At 33.9% G+C, this 19,174-nt stretch overlaps 2 protein-coding genes across 8 annotated transcripts; both read right to left on the minus strand.

Annotated features, from left to right (window-relative positions):
- Window positions 1–222: 222 nt before the first annotated feature.
- On the minus strand, window positions 223–6,832 carry LOC103998813 (uncharacterized). 7 transcript variants are annotated; one of them, XM_065166330.1, is made up of 8 exons: window positions 6,727–6,825; window positions 6,465–6,625; window positions 4,015–4,116; window positions 3,374–3,500; window positions 3,170–3,299; window positions 956–1,696; window positions 732–815; window positions 223–521 (listed from the first exon to the last, which is right to left on the minus strand). In XM_065166330.1, exons 6-8 carry the CDS (start codon window positions 1,647–1,649, stop codon window positions 406–408), a joined length of 894 nt encoding a protein of 297 aa, XP_065022402.1. In that variant the 5' UTR covers window positions 1,650–1,696; window positions 3,170–3,299; window positions 3,374–3,500; window positions 4,015–4,116; window positions 6,465–6,625; window positions 6,727–6,825; the 3' UTR covers window positions 223–405. The 7 variants fall into 7 exon arrangements, with proteins under 7 accessions (XP_065022402.1, XP_065022404.1, XP_065022401.1 ...); XM_065166332.1 differs by lacking the exon at window positions 6,465–6,625 and having other exon boundaries at window positions 6,727–6,832; XM_065166329.1 differs by lacking the exon at window positions 3,374–3,500.
- Window positions 6,833–8,125: 1,293 nt separating this feature from the next.
- Window positions 8,126–17,913, minus strand: LOC135585071 (uncharacterized). The gene is made up of 7 exons (XM_065166496.1): window positions 17,624–17,913; window positions 16,488–16,577; window positions 16,171–16,251; window positions 15,888–16,019; window positions 11,278–11,496; window positions 9,289–9,381; window positions 8,126–8,503 (listed from the first exon to the last, which is right to left on the minus strand). The coding sequence occupies exons 1-7, from the start codon at window positions 17,831–17,833 to the stop codon at window positions 8,342–8,344; spliced, it is 987 nt and encodes a 328-aa protein (XP_065022568.1). The 5' UTR covers window positions 17,834–17,913; the 3' UTR covers window positions 8,126–8,341.
- Window positions 17,914–19,174: the final 1,261 nt, after the last annotated feature.

Consider the following 19,174-nt stretch of genomic DNA (forward strand, 5'->3'; position numbering starts at 1 on the left):
TGGCATTGACAGGTAATAGCAACAAAGAGAAATCAGCTGTCACCATCCAATAATAGTTGGATCATCAGTACTGTGTAACTCATGACAATTTGGTGCATCAGATCTGTGGGAAATAATAATCTGTTAATTCTCAAAGTTGAAGCCTAATGATTGATCATTATCTACGGACAAAGCAAGAAATAACCTAAAAACATGGTGGGTGCATCATCAGGCACAGATTGCTGATTTTGGCAACCAATAATTTGTTCATTTAAAGATCATACAAATAAAACATCATCCGATAATAATAAACCTTTACATGTTACTCCTGAGAGACACGTGAATTAAGGTAATCTAAACTAAAGCAGAAAACAAGTACAAAAATTCCTTAAAACAATATGTTCTCTTACACACTCTAACAAGTATTTATGATTCTGGAGCTCTGCTTGCAAGAGAAAAGGGTGCCTGACTTGGAGTGGATGCATGATCATTTGAAGGTGTACCCAAAACATTAAGAACTTTCATACGTTGCAACTCCTTGCCTGAAAAAAAAAAGAAAGTATAAAGTATGTCGTAGTTAGTCATGAGAATTACATCACACCCTCAAATATCAAGAACAAATTACAGCATACATATTTAGATTAATGATTTGGCTTTTTTCATATTTTTTTTACCAAAGTTAAAGCAGTTTATATTGGAAATGTTGACAAATTAGCACCATAAACAAGCGTTCTAAGAAACATCTGGATTACCTTCCTCCAACAACAGATGTATTGCTCTTTTCTCCAGTTCCACAGCATGCCTACTTCGGCCAACGGCAGATAGAGATCGAAGCACTGATACCATTAATAGGTCATATAAGAAGCTTAAAATATAGTGAATTTATCAGATGTATTGCAGTACAGAATAATGAACATTTAGTTGGGATACTATGACTTGTTGTATTGCAGTATAGCATAATCTAAATGCAACTTACTTTGTATATAATCTTCCTGGTTTGCCTGATCACAGGTCTTTAGGAACATCTGCAGCCTAAGGAACCTGTCTTTCCAACCTTCATTATTCACTTTTTGAGGGTCAGCAGTGAAAGAACACCCAGCAGCAGACACTGAATCTAGTGGTTCTGGACCTGTTAATCTAGAGATGGGTTTCCCATGAACATGGGGAAATGATAGTCCCACAGATGAGGCAGCCAAGGAAGTAACTGCATCAGAAACATGTGATGGATAACTCGTCTTAGCTTCCTGAATCAAATTTTTCGGCATATTTGGTATTTTTATGCAGTTGTTGCTAAGCTTCCTTGATTCTGGAGATTCAGCATGATTGATATTGACAAAATCACCCATCTTGCCTTGTTCTGTTTCGAGCTTTCTACGAGTATAAACAATATTTGCAAGTGGAGAAATTTTCCCTTGGGGCTGATAACTGGAAGGACTGGGTGGAGCATCAGGTTGCTGCCTCTTAATCCCAGCCACCTTCCTAGAATCGGGGGTGAGTTGCTTCACAGACTCTTTGGGAAGAGACTTTATAGGTGGCTTGTTGTTAATATTCCTAGATTCATTAGGCAACTCCCTTAAAGCCACTTTCTTAACAAAAAGAGGATGATGTTTGTCACCTGAAGGCATGACACTTCTAGTAACCAATCTCTTTTCACTATATTTATCGATCATTAATAACTTCCATAAGGGATGCCCCACTCACTCAGTATATGCAGAACCTAATGAGAATACAGGAACAAAGAGACTGAACATTAGAAAACAAACCAAACAAACATCCATCAGTAAATAAAGGATAACTCAAGGGCCAGATTAAAAAATGCCTCAAACAGCTTTTAGATCAACATGCTTGGTTATTTCAAGATATAAAATGCCACTAAACAACTCTGGTCATGGCAGAATTCAACATAACTGAATATTTCATATAGATAATCATACTATACAAAAAAAGAAACAATAAAATTGAAGACTGATGTTGAATGCTTTGAGCAAAAAATACATATTCATGGTTTCTTGCCTAAGGATTAGATTAGAACACCAGATTGAGCTACTCTATCAATTCTAATGACACATATGCGCTTAAATGCAAGGAACCTGCATCAAAGAGAGCTATCTGAAATGAAGTGTACCTTTTGTTCTAGGCACCAGCTGCCAGTAGCTGAACAAACGATCCATATACTAATAAGTGTCAAATCATATGCAAAGTTCTGTTCCATGCTGAATTTATTTTAAACTTCAAGTGTTCTAACCCGAGTACAAGGGACAAGTGGACGACTGATGACCTTACATGTTTGGCCACAGGAAATGGCCTGCTGACAATGTTCGTATGGCCAATGACATCGAGGACTAGCTAGCTACTGCTTGCTAGGTAAGCATATGCATGTGCAGTAGACTTTGTGGTCAAATACAGCAACAAATGTTGCTTGCCTGACTGGTGATTGTAGCAGATGTTGTTGCTAGTTTGACGAGCACTTGCAGTAGCTTCTATTGCTTGCCTGGCAACAGCACTGCTACCACTAGCTTAGATGGCAACTATAGGAACAATGATTATGATTATTGATTACAAACTTAATCTATTGCCTGCCTGGAAACAGCACTGCTACTAATTGCTTGGATGACAACTATAGCAAGTTAGCAACAATAATGATGATGATGATAAACTAATCTAAGCACCATGAATCTGTGCAAAATTTGGAAACCAGTTTCTACAATTTTCCAAAGCTTATACAAAATTGAAAATTAGAAAACAAGTTTTTCAAGTTCATTTTCAAATAGAGAACATGTTCTTAGTATCATTCAGTTTTCTTGCATTTAAAAAAAAGGAGTTTTTTTTTATAATTAAGCACTACTTAGTTACCCAGGCTCATATTTTGCTTTTGTAAAATTTTGACTTCATTTCATGCAATTGATTATGATGTAGGCATATCAGATAACAGATTAGATGGGAATGAAATTAATCGCATTGATGCCACAAGGACAGTCAACATTATCTTGAAAATGTTCACAGCATTCAGTCTATTTACATCTTGGATTAAGATTCTAAGAGTTAAGTTGTTAACCATGTGTTGGGTCTTCAAGTGATAGATATCACAGGTGGAATTCAGATCATGTCCATCCTCCCTCAACCATTTGGAACAGCTGCAACTAGTATAGGTTTAGGCCTTACAGCATTTAATCTATAAAAAATATCTTACATTGTCTTAATATGATGTTTTTCATTATCAAGGATTCCAGCCTCACTAGAACAGGTTTAGCCCTTGATAGGTGCTTGAGCATTGACTATAGCATCTCTGGTCGTACATGCTTAGAAGCCTGGTTAGACGTCTGTACAACACAGAATGATTCCCATAAGGAAAAATTACAATCAATTTTTCCAATAAAATAGGCTAAACACATACATGGACAAAGTTTGGAGCATCATGCATGTTCATCTTTATGGACAAAGCTTGTGAGTATAACATATGCACTTTCTGTTGAGATTTGCTGGTCCAACTTTTAATAAATAAAAGGAACTGCTCATCACTCCTAAAAAAAGGAAAAGACAAAGAAATGTAGCACCACTAAAGATGAAATTTTCAAAGTTGTCTGTCAACCAAGATAAAATAACATGAAAATATCATGCATGTTCATCTTTATAATAGCTTATATATTCTAGACAAGGTTATCATGTGATAACAACATCGCAGTGGTGCTGTGTAATTGAAAAGAATTCTATGCCTAAAAAAATGTGGATGTGAGTGTGACAGCATATTTTTCTCTCTTTAAGCTCTTAATGTATGCCCAATTCATCAAGTTGAGATCGATACTATGGGTCCAAGAAGATTCTGTATAAAGCACAAACTAAACTGATCCTTCAACCAGATTGCAACTCGTGTATTGGGCAGGCAAATGGATCAAATTACAAGATTTTCAGGTATGAAATTGGGATTTGTAAAACTGGAAGTAATTGGTCCCGCCAATAACCAACAAAAGATTAAAGGAAAAATGTCTCAGGCTACAAGCTAAGATGTGAGCAAAACTGATAATAAAATAACCTAACCTTGGCCCATCAAGTGATTGACTGGGGATAAATCATGTATATCAGCTACTTCACTAATGTCGTCTCAGCTTCAGGCCTTCAAACGTATTGACCAAATTTCACCTGTATAAATATAAATCTTAAGGCTCACTATTTGATTGTGGTGTGCAAGATGGAAATGTTATTCTTGCATTCATTCAACCATTCAAAAGTAATACATAGATGCAAGACAATACAGACCCACTATTTCAGTTCATGTTCTAAAGTTGGAAGCCTACACTTCACTCATGGCCTATGCTACTACGAGCAAGTGAATTAAAATAAATATTATTTTTTCCAAAGTGAACTAAAATAAAGATTATGAGTAGCTTACGTAATAATAGAATAAAACAATGTACTATTTACTCAATTCTAATCTCAATTATAAATCAAGACTGAACTTTATTTTAGATTAATTGCATTTTCACAAGCAAATCAACTATAGAGCTACATCAGACAACTGAACATAATCTAAAAGCTATATCCTAATACTTATCATTGTCATATCAAAATTTAAAATTAATAGCATTTCACCAACTATCAGCTAAGAATAACAATGGTGTCTTTGTTTACCTACTTTGCCTAGGAATGAGGATGTCCAGGGAAAGCCAACTACAGCCTAGTTAAAGGAAAGGTCAGTGAGAAAACAGAGGTAAAAGAAATACTGTATGTTTATTCCATCATTGACCAAGTATATGGTGCAAAACATTAGGCAACAAATATTGGAACAAAGATGCATTAATAATGGCTTTAAATTACTTGTTATTGAAAATAACTTAACGAATAGATGCAACAGCAGCCTTCTGACTGAACATATGAACCCATATTGTTACAAATTTGCGACTTATTGTACGTAACTATAATACACAGATGTTGGCAGCTAGTGGCCTTTACTGGTGATTCCCAAAGTCTTCTATAAAATAGAGGCCATTACATATAGAATCAATGATACCAGATGGTGTTTATGCTCATGCTTAGCTTGAATTGCATAGCAATGGCCAACCATAGGTTACAGCAATCAAAGAAGTTATGCTTTGTCTCACTTAACCTGGCTATATGAATCATCTGTATCTAATCTATCAAGTTCAGATAGACTTCCACTTAATTCTTTTTTTTTTGTTCTATGTTCCTAGATTCATCCTTCTAGTAACTGATCAACACGATTTTCACCATGTTTCTGAAATCTTGGAATTGGCTAATTTTCAGAACATTCAAAATGTGCTATCTTTAACCTTTGGAGTTAATTATCCCCTTTCAAGCCAGCCATTACCAGGCTTTATATGCCAGCCTTTAAAGAACATTAACCTTGACAAAATTGCAACAGTTGAAGAAAGTTGTAACTTCTATATTTTTAATGCATTTTGCAACCCACGGATTAAAATACCAAGTGGTACCGACCATAAAGGGCAGTACTTAATGGTCTGGCATGCAACCTGTGTCGAACAGCTGATTAGATGATGTTTGGAAACTTAGTAGAATATGATGACAATTTATTAGTAGTAATACATGTAACTATGAAATGCAATAGCAACCATAGCCAATCACAATTAAAAAGTTTTAGTCCAAAAAAGGTAATGCAGGCATGCACCAGAACTAAGATCCAACAACAAAGGCCCAAAAAATAATAGTTGACCTACAAAACAGAAGATTGGTAAGAAAAATTATACATTTGCTACATGGATTTTAATGCTGGTCCAATATTGGTTTTGATAAGCTATCAGACCAGCATGATACTAATATAGTAGGTAAAATACGAACTTGTACTATGCAGTATCACAGAAAATAATAATAATAATGGTGTGTAGGAGCAATACAAAACTATATATACCATAGCCAGTATTTGATCATAACAATAAAACCATGTACTGATCTTCCAATCATTTTTATGTTATATTTTTAAAAAATTGGATTTCTTAAACAACCTCATATCTGTTTCTAGACAGAGATCCATAATCCAATAAAAGATATAGAACAAAGCAGCATGCTTCAAACCGTGAAATAATCTTATTGCTTGTACAGTCCCACTTCTCTCAAATTCCTAATCTTATTGCTTGTTGTTTCATATATCTTCAGTATACTACTTCACCATTCACAAACTGTTTGCATTAGTGACGCAGAACAAATATGAAATACTAACCGTACTCACCCTAAGCAAACAGGAACCTCACACACTACTTACCCCATACATCCACAATGTGGAACCTATAAAAATCAAGGCCTTGCTACCTGTTATGTTCCCATAGATCGCAAATTCTTGAGAACTAGTAATGAAGTAATACCCCAAAGAATATTAACTTCGACATGAAATGTGAATACCTAAACCAAGAAAACTATGATTTTTACAGGAATCGACGACATGAAACATCCCTACTTCAAACAAAATCTCAAAAACACGAAGCATTCAGATCTTGCAGCGAGAAGATATAACATACCAATAAGCAAAGTAACTTCGGTTGGCGATGTCGAGATATAAACCAAGAAAACTAAGATCTTTACAAGAACCGAGAGCACGAGACACATTTAGTTCAAATCAGCGACACCGGGGTTCTTAAATCGGATCGAGAATTTAATGAACAGTTATTTTCCAACAAACCTTCAGTTACAACAGGAATCGAATCAATCTCAGGAGAAGGTATTCAAATGAAAGCAAAAAGAAATCGGCATCGACAGAGGCCTCGATCGAACTACCCGTACCTCAATGGGACTTCATCGCGGGCTCGAGCTGAGTAAGAGAGAGAGTGTGTGAGAGGGAGGGATCCTTTTAGGGTTAGTAGAAAGTTTCGATGTTTGGGCGGGACAACGCAAGTATGTTAGTGAACGAGATCATAGAAGTTATCGTGCGAGCGTGGAATCTGCCGTTCATTTGAATGCCTATGGATGCATGATGACGTGTCAAAATCTGAACCGTCAAATTGGAAAGGAGGCGGGAATTTGAACGGCTGATGTTACTTACGCAAATATATCAATATGCGGACAGAAAGAATATGCATTGCTTGGAAGGTGTGATTTCAAAAAACCGAAACCAAAATTCAACCCTTACTCTATGAAATCTTACCCAATCACACGGTGGCTCCGATCGGGTGTCGCAATTAGACAATTATAAAGAATATAATCTGATGTCAAATATCTAAATATCTAAAGTTGATTAAAACAGTAAAAATTTTAACTTTAAAAAATATAAACATTTAAATTAGCAAGTACTATAAGTATGACTATATCATAATTCAGAATATTTAATTATCAGATATGAATTATCACAATCTATTATTTAAACTCTTAAATTAGTAAAAGTACATTATGACTTGATGTTTTTATTAAAGTTAGAAAGATCTAGCATACTTTGGGTTCATACTATAGTATGTTCCCATGTTATTATTATTAGTATTATTTGACTTAATAAAAATTTAAATAACTTGATAGGTCTAAAATTAAATTATCCAAAATGTATATCTCAATTAATATAATAAACTCGTTTAATATTAAATATTAATTATATTGGTCCTTCCATTTTATATAATTATAATCTTATATAGAATCACTTTCATCAGTCTCACAGATAACATTATTTGATTTGTACACCTAGTAAGTAATCTCTTAAATGAAAGTAAGGATTAAGAGAAAGACACGTGTTAATAACTAACAGTAAAACAAATAATCAATTCCAACTAAATTATAATAATGATATTTACAAATGATAAAGATTTTAGAGCAGCTTGTAAAGTTGAGTTGACTGTCACAAATTGAAAGTGTTTCAGAGTGTCAAAAGAGATCGGACCGTCATTCTCCTATTTCATCTTACTAAAGAGATCAGACCATCGTTCTCCTGGTTCCTCCTACTAAGATGGCAACAATTGACATCATTGTGAAACTTTTCCTATTCAAGTAAAGCATAGTCAAAAGATATTGCAAAACTTCATTCGTTGCAATTTCAAATGTGAACTTACTTCATCGGCAATATCCTTGCAGTCCACTGTCATGCTACAGAGTTGAGAGCGATGTTGTACCCGCACTCGTCTTCAAAGTAAATATTTTTCATCTGCAAATCCTCTGCAACTCGACAAAGAATTCTTAGTGGATCTCAAGTCGCAGAGGACACCATCAAATAACTTTCTGCAATTCAAGTAATTTTGGAAAATCATTGATGCTATTGTATCCCCTCCATTAATACCCTACAGAAACAAATACAGCTTTTCTCAATTGCTGTCTTCTACATGCCAAAACAATATAAGCTTCTTTCCTTCCAGGTGTGCACACATAATTCAATGGATAACACAAAATGTCCACTGGCAAACTTTTCTCTCCCAAATTTTCAGATATCTTCCCCGGGTGGTAGCTCTGCAAGCTTTGGAGGATTATCAAGGACTCTTTCCATGTCAAAGCGAACTTCAATATTGCGAATGCTATAACCAACTACCATCAGCCAATAGAGTAGATTGGCAAGTTCCGGAGCAGTTGTTTGTGTTACGGCAATCTACAAGAAGATAAGTGGATCAGTGGGATCAGCAGACTTGACCATAGGATAAAAACCAAGTAGCTCATTTTGAATGAATAAAGGTAGGGATCATGAAATTAGTGTCATGCTGAAATAAGACAACTAAATTCATTTGAATGGGAAGATACCAAACTGAATGCTTAAGGAACATTGTAAACCTGGGTTCACCATTTGGATTGAAATTTATTTCTCTAGGAAAATTTCTATTCAGGTAATCACTTCGTCCCAGATATTATTTTCCTATGAAAATTATAGTAGAAGAAATGAAGACATTTTATCTCAACACAAATTTTCAGGACAAGCAGAACTTAGATTTAATATGTCAATTTGCATTGATATTAACGAAGTTCCAGTATTCCACTTTCTTGCTGCAGATCATATTTATCTGATTAACAAACATCCACATAACAAAGGCATCGACATATTTATGTACGTCGGGGCAATGGTGTGAAAACATTGGAGTTGGAAGGAGTCCAAATAGATGACCTTGAACTGCTATGCATAACTGCTATGCCAAACAAAACCAATTTATGTTCCTTGAATCTGATGAAACAAATTCTGTGTCAAATTTTTATCATAAAAAAGAACCAACATCATGGCCTTCATTTAGAAGATGACAAGATTAATTACAAATTTGCCACCCAGTCAATATGTCACTAACTAGACCATTTTTCAAATTATGTGCCTGAAGGTAATTTGTGAGCATCACTATTTGTTCAAGTGCTGAGGACAAATAAGTTATGTATGCAAAAACATTATCAAACCTTCATTTGTGCAGGATCTGAAACTGCAAGCAAACGCTTTACAAAGGCATTCATAGCAAAAACAACATCTTCCCCAGCGCTATTTGTCAGGTCCTGCATATATTTATTATTCATAAAAACTTGGTTTAAAAAAAAAAGCCCTATTGGAAAGGTATAGATGAAGTGGTAGAGCCAATTAATTGTTGAGATTAAAGGATTTAAAATATAGTAAAAAGAACAAATATCTGATGCAATATGTTAGCATAATTGTAACTAAAAGAAAAGTCAAATTTGAGACTAAAAAAAGAACAACATACTGTATCAATGAATGTTCAAATAAGCAGCAATTACAATCAGTTAAGACTTGCATCCTCAGATCACAATATCTGGTAATGTCAACTTCTACTGTTTAAGACCTGTAAGGTAATATGAGGTAGTAGACATAATCACCTCTTCATAGCCAGCATGGTTTTGAACAAACATACTCATCTTATTTTATTTGAGCTAAGGTTCGCAATATCGTACCGTACCGGTATTTCGACCTGGGCTCGGTACCGGTATGGTACGGTGTACCGAGCGATGAGCGGTACACCCAGGTGTACCAAGCACTGTAGTACTACTACAGTGCACTGCTACAGTACTACAGTATACTGCTACAGTCGGACCGGTACCGGGCGGTCCACGTACCGCTGGCATGTCGGACCGGTACATACCGCCCATACCGGGTAGTACGATTCGGTATGGCAGACCTTGATTTGAGCTATCCTTAGCAACAACTTTTTTCCAGAAACCCATTAGAACTCTTTACTTATTCACAAAACAAAAAGGAAAATGAAGTTTTATTTTTAAAGTGGCCCAAAGGATCGACAGAAAACTATCATCTCCTATCTGGCATATTAAACCTTGACTTGCTTCAGGGAACTTTAAATTAGTGAATTTAGATAACTCTTGTAAGGGGTAAATCAGTGAGGTGTTCAGTATTATGACTCATCTAAACACACTAATATAATGCAAATAGATCTTCTATCTTCCAATCTTTATTTCCCAAAACCTGATTTTGTTTGCTACTGCTTTTATTTGCTGATATCTTGCACACATTGTTCATAATCTTCTTAGCAGAATGCTTTACTATTAAAGTTAATGAGCCAGTATCAGCATTTTAATTATATATATCTAAATTGTTGGCAAGTGCAACTCAATTTTGCGTTCGTCTCAATTGTTGGCAAGTGCAACTGAATAAAAAGTTCAGATTAAATGGACTTCCATCAAAGAATCAAAGGTATACACAAATCAAGCTGAACTAAAAATTTAAAAAAATTGATTTTGTTTGACTTTGGTTTGATTTGAATTCTTCTTTGAGATGAACAATTTGATATACATATTGATTGAGTTAGATATAAATTCATGAGTCTTCATTTAGTTGAAAGATGTGTCAGTACTACATGAACCAACACAAAAATCAGATTTGGATTTAAACAAGTATCCAATACGGCAAGGAGACAAAATGAAGATACGGAAACAATTTAGAGAGAAAAAACAAATTTAATAAATTAAGTGTGATGTTTACAACATAATAAGAATGAAGTTTAGAATTGTCATGTAAGAAACCTTGGAACCAAGAACACCTACATCTATTGCTTGATCACTGATGTTAAAAAAAGTGCTCAGATGTGTTAAAAAAAGTAGATTGGGCCTCAAAATTGAAAGACAGAGATGTTCATTGAGATCCAAGATGTTATTTCATTGTTGCATTAGTCCTAGTACTGGTTTATTATTTTCCAACTTTACTCTTATTAAGGAAGGCTGTGCAGTTGGAAAAAAGTGAGTTGCATGTTAAAAACTGTAAACTGAACACCAGAAAACACCCTACAAAATAATGCAGGTCATGAGCATCTTTCCTCATCTCAAAAATGCTTTACATAGTAGGGTATGGGTATTGGTGAAACTTCATGCAGAACAAAAGTCGTATGAAACTAAGAAATTGCACAAGCATGCTACAATTTTCAATACCTTTAAATTCTGAGGTTCAAGGGATTTTAGATAATCCAAAAGTTCATTGTGTCCATTTGCTGACCTCCTTGTGACTTGACGCTTCAGCTCCTCAATTTCTGATTCAAGAAATTCTATATACTTGACGGCATCCATCTTTTCAGGACCGGTAATCTTGTTCCACTTAATAACTTCCCCAGTAACTTTTTTCTGTGTACCAGGAGCATAATCTGAAACATCCTGAAATGATTATTGAGATCACATTATAGAATTCATAAACTAAGACTTAAATGAGCACATACACAAATTCATGTGCGCATTGAGAGCAGTATAAATCTGTTGGGTATCTGCACAAAAGAGATCCACTAGATCCATGAATTTTCTTTCTTTGGTACCATAGATTGTGGCATTTCTGATTTAAGATATGATACATAAGTAACAATAAAATTTTTCCAGTTTTGATTAATTTCTCAGCCTTAAGACTATAAATTGACCACAAATGGTTAGAACTAATCAAACTTAATCACAGTTAGCTGATTTTGGTCAATTTTAAGTGAGTAACTTAAAAAGGCGAAAAACAAGAAGAGAGGAGTGGAAGGAAAAGAGAAGTAAGCCAACACAAAAGAAAGTCAGAGAACAGAAACACAAAAAATATGACTATGAAACAAAGGTGACTCTGCTTCTATTATATTTGCTATTCCTTTTTTTTTTTAAATGAAACAACAAACTTATATTACTCTAAAGGGCGAGAACAAAAAAAACTCCTCTAGCAAAAATTGTATTTGATATTCAATGCAAACATCGAATATTGTGTATAACATGGTTGTTCACTACTGGCAAAAAGAAAGAATATCAATAGAGAAAACAAAAGAATAAATTATAGCCATTAACCTGATAAAGAAATAGATGTGCACTAACAGAGACACGAGATGACATGAGACTTGTGATTAAACTCAGATTTTATAAGCATCGCTCTTCAAATAAAGTTTTTTATGTGTCTTTGTATTATCTAAATATTGAACAGTAAGGTGATTGGAGAAGCATTAGAGATATCTTTAGCATTGCAGGATGATATGTTTTGACTATTTTATATGACATAAGTATAATCTTTAGTAAATTATATGATATGACTAGTATTTAATTTTTTATATAATCATTTTTAATAACTTATTCTCCATTGTTTGTATTGCCATTTTTTATATAGTTTCAGATCAAAATGCTTTTGCAAAGTTTCATCTGAAATTATATTAGCCAAAAGCTTTAATATTCAATCTTCTCCGGTGGGTTAAGAACGAAGAATAAGTGGACACCAGTGAAGCATCTTTTGTAATGCATTGATTAAAATAACTTACATAAAGAATGTAAAGCAGGCACAGCACCACTGTATTAGTACGTTAAGCTTACGAAGGTACACAAACTTACAACTCACATTCTTATTATTTAGTAGCAAAAAAATCAAAAGAAGTTTTCATTCATTTGCAATTAACTTAGAAAAACTGAAAAAAAAAAGACCATTTTTTGCCCAAACAGAAATATGTATTTAAATCTCAGTTCTTTATATATAAGTTTCTCAATGAAAACTCTCAACTAAACAAGGAATGACACTCATGACCAACACGTAAGACAATGTTTGACATCCATAAACAGATCGACTAATGATTTGCTTAGTAATCAAGGCTATTCATGCCATCTTAGTAGGAGGAAACAGGAGACCAATGGTCTGATCTCTTCGACACTGGAACACTTACAATTTGTGACAACTAAACTTTGGAAGCTGCTCTAAAATCTCATCATTTGCAAATGTCATTATTCTGAATTAGTTGGAACTGATTCTTTGTTTTCCTGCTAGTTGCTAACATGTGTCTTTCTCTTAATCCGATCAACATTTATTGCTTTCATTTAAGAGGCTACTAGGTGCACTCTCTCTTCTTTTTGTGATAAAATCAGATAATGTTATTGTATCTGTGAGAAAGACGGATGTGATTGTATATAAGACTATAAATATAAAAAGTGGAAGGACTACTATAATTAATATGTAAGACTCAATGAGCCTATTATATTAATTGAGATACATACACGTTTTGGGTAGTTTGATTTTAGACCTATCAAGTTATTTAATTTATTATTAAGCCGGGAACATACCATGGTGTGAACCCAAAGTATGCTAGATCTTCAACTTTAATGAAAACATCAAGCCCTATATGTACTTTGACTAATTTGAAAGCTTAAACTTAGTATTGATTATGATAATTCATATATGATTATTAAAATATATAACAAGTATTCTCCACAAGTCTGATGTTCCGAACCATGATGTAGTCATGATTATAGGACCTGTTAGTTTAAATATCTACATTTTAAAAGTTTAAATTTCTACAGCTTTAATCAACTTTAGAGATTTGACATCAAATTATATTCTTTGATGTTCTTAGTTTGTATACATTGACTTGTTTGCAACTAGTGTTTTACATGTTATTTTTTTATAATTGTCTAGTAATTATGATCTCTTAGACCAACAATTCACCTATCCATGGGGCCCAAAAGTATCTACCAACTAGAAGCAGCCAATAGCCTCCAGTGGGCCTCCGTGTGATTAGTTAGGTGATAGGGTAAGCTTTTGTAGAGTAAGTGTTAGTGTCTTTTGTACTTTTCCTAAATGGATCTTGTTTTTTATTTTTTGAAATCACACCTTCCAAGTCTTCGATGCTATCTTTTTGTCCGAATATTGATCCATTTGTGTAAGTAACATCAATCATTTAAGTAACATCTTCTAGGGTTAGTAGAAAGTTTCGCTCCTTAGGCGGGACAATGCAAGTATGTTAGTGAACGAGATCATAGAAGTCATTGTGCGAGCGTGGAATATGACAATTGTTTGAATACCTAAGGATGCATGAGGACATAGCGAAATCTGAACCATCAGATTGGAGAGGAAGCGAGAGTTTAAATGGCTGATGTTACTTATGCAAATAGATCAATATGCAGACAAAAAGATGGTATCGAAGACTTGGAAGGTGTGATTTCAAAAAATCGAAAACAAGATCCATTTAGGAAAAGTACACAAGAAACTGACACTTACTCTATGAAACCTTACCCTGTCACCTAACCAATCACACAAAGGCCTCGCCGAAGGCTGTTGGCCACTTTCAATTGGTAGATAGTTCTGGGCCCCATGGATAGGTGAATCGATTGGTATAAGAGATCGCAATTACTAGACAATTACAAGGTAATAACATGTAAAACAACGGTTGCAAACAAGTCAATGTATACAAACTAAGAACATCAAAGAATATAATCTGATATCAAATCTCTAAAGTTGATTAAAGCAGTAGAAATTTAAACTTCAAAAAATATAGATATTTAAACTAACAAGTGTCATAATCATGACTACATCATGGTTCAGAACATCAGACTTGTGGAGAATAATTGTTATATATTTTAATTATTATAAATGAATTATCACAATCAAAACTAAGTTTAAGCTCTCAAATTAGTCAAAGTACATATAGGGCTTGATGTTTTCATTAAAGTTAGAGATCTAACATACTTTGGGTTCACACCATGGTTGTTGTTGTTGTTATTATTATTATTATTTTTATTTGGCTTAATAATTAATCAAATAACTTGATAGGTCTAAAATCAAATTACTCAAAACGTGTATGTATCTCAATTAATATAGTAGGCTCATTTATTCTTACATATTAATTATATTAGTCCTTCCACTTTATATATTTTTAGTCTTATATACAATTACATCCATCTTTCTCACAAATACAATAACATTATTTGATTTATCACATAAAGAAGAGTGAGTGCACCTAGTAGCCTCTTAAATGAAAGCAATAAATGTTGATCAGATTAAGAGAAAGACACATGTTAGCAACTAACAGTAAAACAAAGAATCAGTTCCAACTAAATCATAATAATGACATTTGCAAATGATAATATTTTAGAGCAGCTTCCAAACTTGAGTTGACTGTTACAAATTGAAAGTGTTTCAAAGTGTCAAAGAGATCAAACCATCATTCTCCTGTTTCCTCCTACTAAGATGGCAACAATTGACATCATTGTGAAACTTTTCCTATTCAAACATAACATAGTCAAAAGATATTGCAAAACTTGATTCGTTGCAATTTCGAATGTGAACTTACATCATCGGCAATATCTTTGCAGCCGACTGTGTCATGCTACAGGGTTAGAGGGATGTAAATCAATAGCCAATCTATTTATGGATGGGACGAATAGCCTTGATCACTAAACAAATCAATTGCTGATCTGTTTATGGATGTCAAGCATTGTCTTACCTGTTGGTTAGTGATTTGATTTGCTTGACATCCATAAACAGATTGGCAATTGATTTGCTTAGTGATCAAGGCTATCAATGCTAGTCAAAGTACAAGATTGAAGACATTCCCCACAACTATTATACCAGCAAAAACATGATCAAATGATATACAACTTCAAGTAAAGTTAAAAAAGTAAGCCTCTAAAGAAATTCATACAGAACAATAAAGACCTTGTGATGCTTGAACATGCAAGGCATGTCAAGATCAAATTTGATGCAGAAATCAAAGGAAAAAGAAGTATTAAAAGTTTCATCATAATTTTAGTTCAATAGTAAAATTTTGAAATACCATGTTATCTTTTGGTTCAGGAAGCGCTATCTGCTCTAGACTTTGCTGCAACTCAAGACGATATTGTGCATTCCTAAACATGTAACCAGTCATCATAACACTGTACATTAGTTGTGCCAGATTCTCAGCAACCTGAAAAGAAAAGAAAAAGGGCATCAAAATCATATTGAGAACTAAAGGATAATTGTTGCAATGAGAAAAATGTGCTATATTATGATCTTATGTTGAAGAAAACAAAAGTTATGACAGAAGGCCAATAAAGCATGATAAACTGAAAACATACCGTGGTAACAGTTACTGAGAAGAACTGAGGTGGAAGTGTTCCAATCATATTTGCCACAGTTTGTCTCATAGCATCGACAACCTCCAAGGGTAAAAGAAAATACGAGAGTGGTCTAAGAAATTTAGAATCTGAATAAGCATTACTTGCTGCATTTTATAATTATTCTAGGAACAAGAAATACAGAGAGACGCTAGTGTTAACATATAACAAGGGAATATCTTGAAATGAAGTCACATACAATTTTTTTGATTATCGCAAATTATGCCATAAAAGAAGCACAATTCAAACACTAGAAGAAATATCAGATGACAACCTACCTGTTTTGGTGCTCTTTTCACAAATAGCTCCATAAATTCTGGCTGAACATTTTTGACATATTCCAAAAGAATGTCCCTCCTGCTCTTGGGCTGAATATATATAAAATCAGACCTAAGAATTCTTTCACTGGGCATGAGTAAAATGCATATGCACAATTAAACTCAACATGATAATCCATAATTACTAACATCAAGATTCAAGAAGCACGATTAGTGCATATGCAGCATGAATGTCCTCGTGATTGGTGCCCATGCATCATAAACATCATAATCAATCACTTACATATGAACAAAACCAGTATCATATTCTATTTAACAGTATACTGAGTATAACAAGTTTTAGAACAAAGCTACAACAATGATGAAGCAGAAATTTCTTCCTGGAAATCTTTGTAAAATGAACAACGTAAATTTTTAGCTTAGTGATTCCATCAAACCCATCATTCTTATTACAAAGACATCACACCACCACCACCACCAAGGGGTGGGTTAATTTCAAAAAGAATAAAGTAAGAGATGTGGAACATGGTTTGATACCGAGGAAGCAAATCATACCAAGCTAATTGGCATGTATTGACACGAGCCAAAAAGTAAATACCAGAAAGGTATAGTTGCAACCATCTAATTCGTGAAGGCAATTAATTCAAACACGGGTAACTGAAGACAGCACACAAAACGCGAAGCATCAACAACAAGATAAAACAACAACTTGAAGAATCAAACGGCACCGATTAGCACAAAATGCATCAGAACTGGAGTCTGGAAGTTCAATGGTTCAATCTAGGTGCATCACGCTACCAGACAGGGATGCCAGCACGTGCAGGCTAAGGAAAATCTCAGCAGGAAACCACCTTTCTGGTACCAAACGTAAGATCGCCCACATCTTTAGAATACCTGGCAAGTCAAGGCAAGCCCACAGTTGCCCGCTTGCCGACAATACAAGAGCACTAACAAGAACGATTAACAAACAGTGATGCGGTGAACCTAACCACGACTCGGTTATCCATGTCCAACCAAAGACAACAGTCTTCAGGTCGAAGACAACAGTAGAAATCTCAACTCCAACATTTCTACTTCCGATTCGAGGGGAAAATGTAATCGAGAACTCATCGGAAACCCAAAACCGATTTGCATACCGAGCTCCCTTTAGGAGGTTGGGTGTCGCCGGCATCGGAATCCTGGGCCCGCACGAGCTTCAATCGGCATCTTCTCCTCCTCTGTAAGGGGAAGGAGAGGGAGAGTAACGAGATCGAGGGAGGGGAAGCGGAGGAGGAGGAGAAGACAGGGGAGAGAGAGGAGGGCAGGGCAGCAGAGAGAGGTTTCGGGGTGAAGAGGTGGGAAGACATGAGAACGCTTTCCTCACCCAATCCGTCTCCAATCCCAATGCTGCGCTTGTTAATATCTTCAGGCGAGAAATTACCACATGAATTTTCTATCCCAAAAAAATTGTTAAGTGCTAAAAATGGTGAATGAATATAATCAGCATTTTGATGAAAATAAAAAGTGAAACTAATTTATTCACACATAAATTTTTGGGTAAGATTCTAAGAAAAAAATATCTTCTAATTTAAAATTTTTTTATAAAATAATCATTCTATCCATATCGATCATCGTTCGTCATGCCTTCATCCTAAACAATTGTTCATACCTTCGTCTCAATCAACGATAAAAGCCTCACCAGACTAACAAAGTTAAATGATTTTTAATATTTTTTTAAAAAATTATAAAATTAATTTTTTTTTCATAAATTCACTATATATATATATATATATATATATATATATATATATATATATATATATATATATATATATATATATATATATATATAACTATTTTACTACGTTGGTGAGCAATTGATAGTTACATATCAATTCACATGGTTCATGATGCATCAATGGAAAAGGCAGGCGTGATCAAGATGGGTCTTGATGGTGAGGATACATCAAAATGACATCATACTTTTACCTCTATTTAATATTTGATTTTAAGAAGGTAAAATAGATATAGATGGTATTCGATTCATTGTTAAAATTGGAATTAGAATTAGAGTGACACCTTGATATGTTTGGTTTGATATTATTTAATCCGATATTTTTTTAATATCAAATCATATTTTTTAAATATTTATATAATTTTGAATATTTATTTTATTTATTAAGATTTATGCTATATATATTAAAAGATATTAATTTATATTATGGTTATACAATTCCCATTTTATTATTTGATATTGTTCTATGATATTTTTTTAGTATTTTATTTATCCCTGAAGTAAGAAGGAATATCATTAATATGTGTTATTTTAATTTTTGAACAGTTTTAATATAATTTTAAATTTCAAATTGTGACGAAGAATTTATGCTAAGATGAGCAATGATCCAAATCCATACCACATAAAAGAAATACTCTACCCTCCAAAACAAAGGAGGATAGCTTATTTTTCTTATTTTAGCTCCGAATTGTGCAGGAAATAGAATAAAAAATTTCACAAAAAAAGATAATTAAATGTTTTGAAAACATACAATTCAACTTGAGTAATACTTCAATAAAAAAGAAGAAAAAATATTTCAAAAACATTACAAAACCAACATTTGGTAAAATGTTTTATTTTGGATATAAAATGAATGAAGACATTCCTTTCCTACCACATTATTCATGTGTAAACAATGAGACTTATGGATGAG

The sequence above is a fragment of the Musa acuminata genome, chromosome BXJ3-9 (genome assembly GCF_036884655.1).
Source record: "Musa acuminata AAA Group cultivar baxijiao chromosome BXJ3-9, Cavendish_Baxijiao_AAA, whole genome shotgun sequence".
Taxonomy (NCBI): domain Eukaryota; kingdom Viridiplantae; phylum Streptophyta; class Magnoliopsida; order Zingiberales; family Musaceae; genus Musa; species Musa acuminata.

What these genes read in the sequence shown, in the direction of transcription:
- LOC103998813 (XM_009420401.3), bottom strand. Translation starts at nt 1,649, where the DNA reads ATGATCGATAAATATAGTGAAAAGAGATTGGTTACTAGAAGTGTCATG. An exon ending in CCAGGAAGATTATATACAAA is followed by an intron (nt 816 to 955) that starts GTAAGTTGCATT and finishes TAATGGTATCAG; the next exon opens with TGCTTCGATCTCTATCTGCC. An exon ending in ACATCTGTTGTTGGAGGAAG is followed by an intron (nt 522 to 731) that starts GTAATCCAGATG and finishes TTTTTTTTTCAG; the next exon opens with GCAAGGAGTTGCAACGTATG.
- LOC135585071 (XM_065166496.1), bottom strand. Translation starts at nt 17,833, where the DNA reads ATGTCTTCCCACCTCTTCACCCCGAAACCTCTCTCTGCTGCCCTGCCC. An exon ending in TCTCAGTAACTGTTACCACG is followed by an intron (nt 16,020 to 16,170) that starts GTATGTTTTCAG and finishes TTTTCTTTTCAG; the next exon opens with GTTGCTGAGAATCTGGCACA. An exon ending in CAGATCCTGCACAAATGAAG is followed by an intron (nt 8,504 to 9,288) that starts GTTTGATAATGT and finishes ATCTTCTTGTAG; the next exon opens with ATTGCCGTAACACAAACAAC.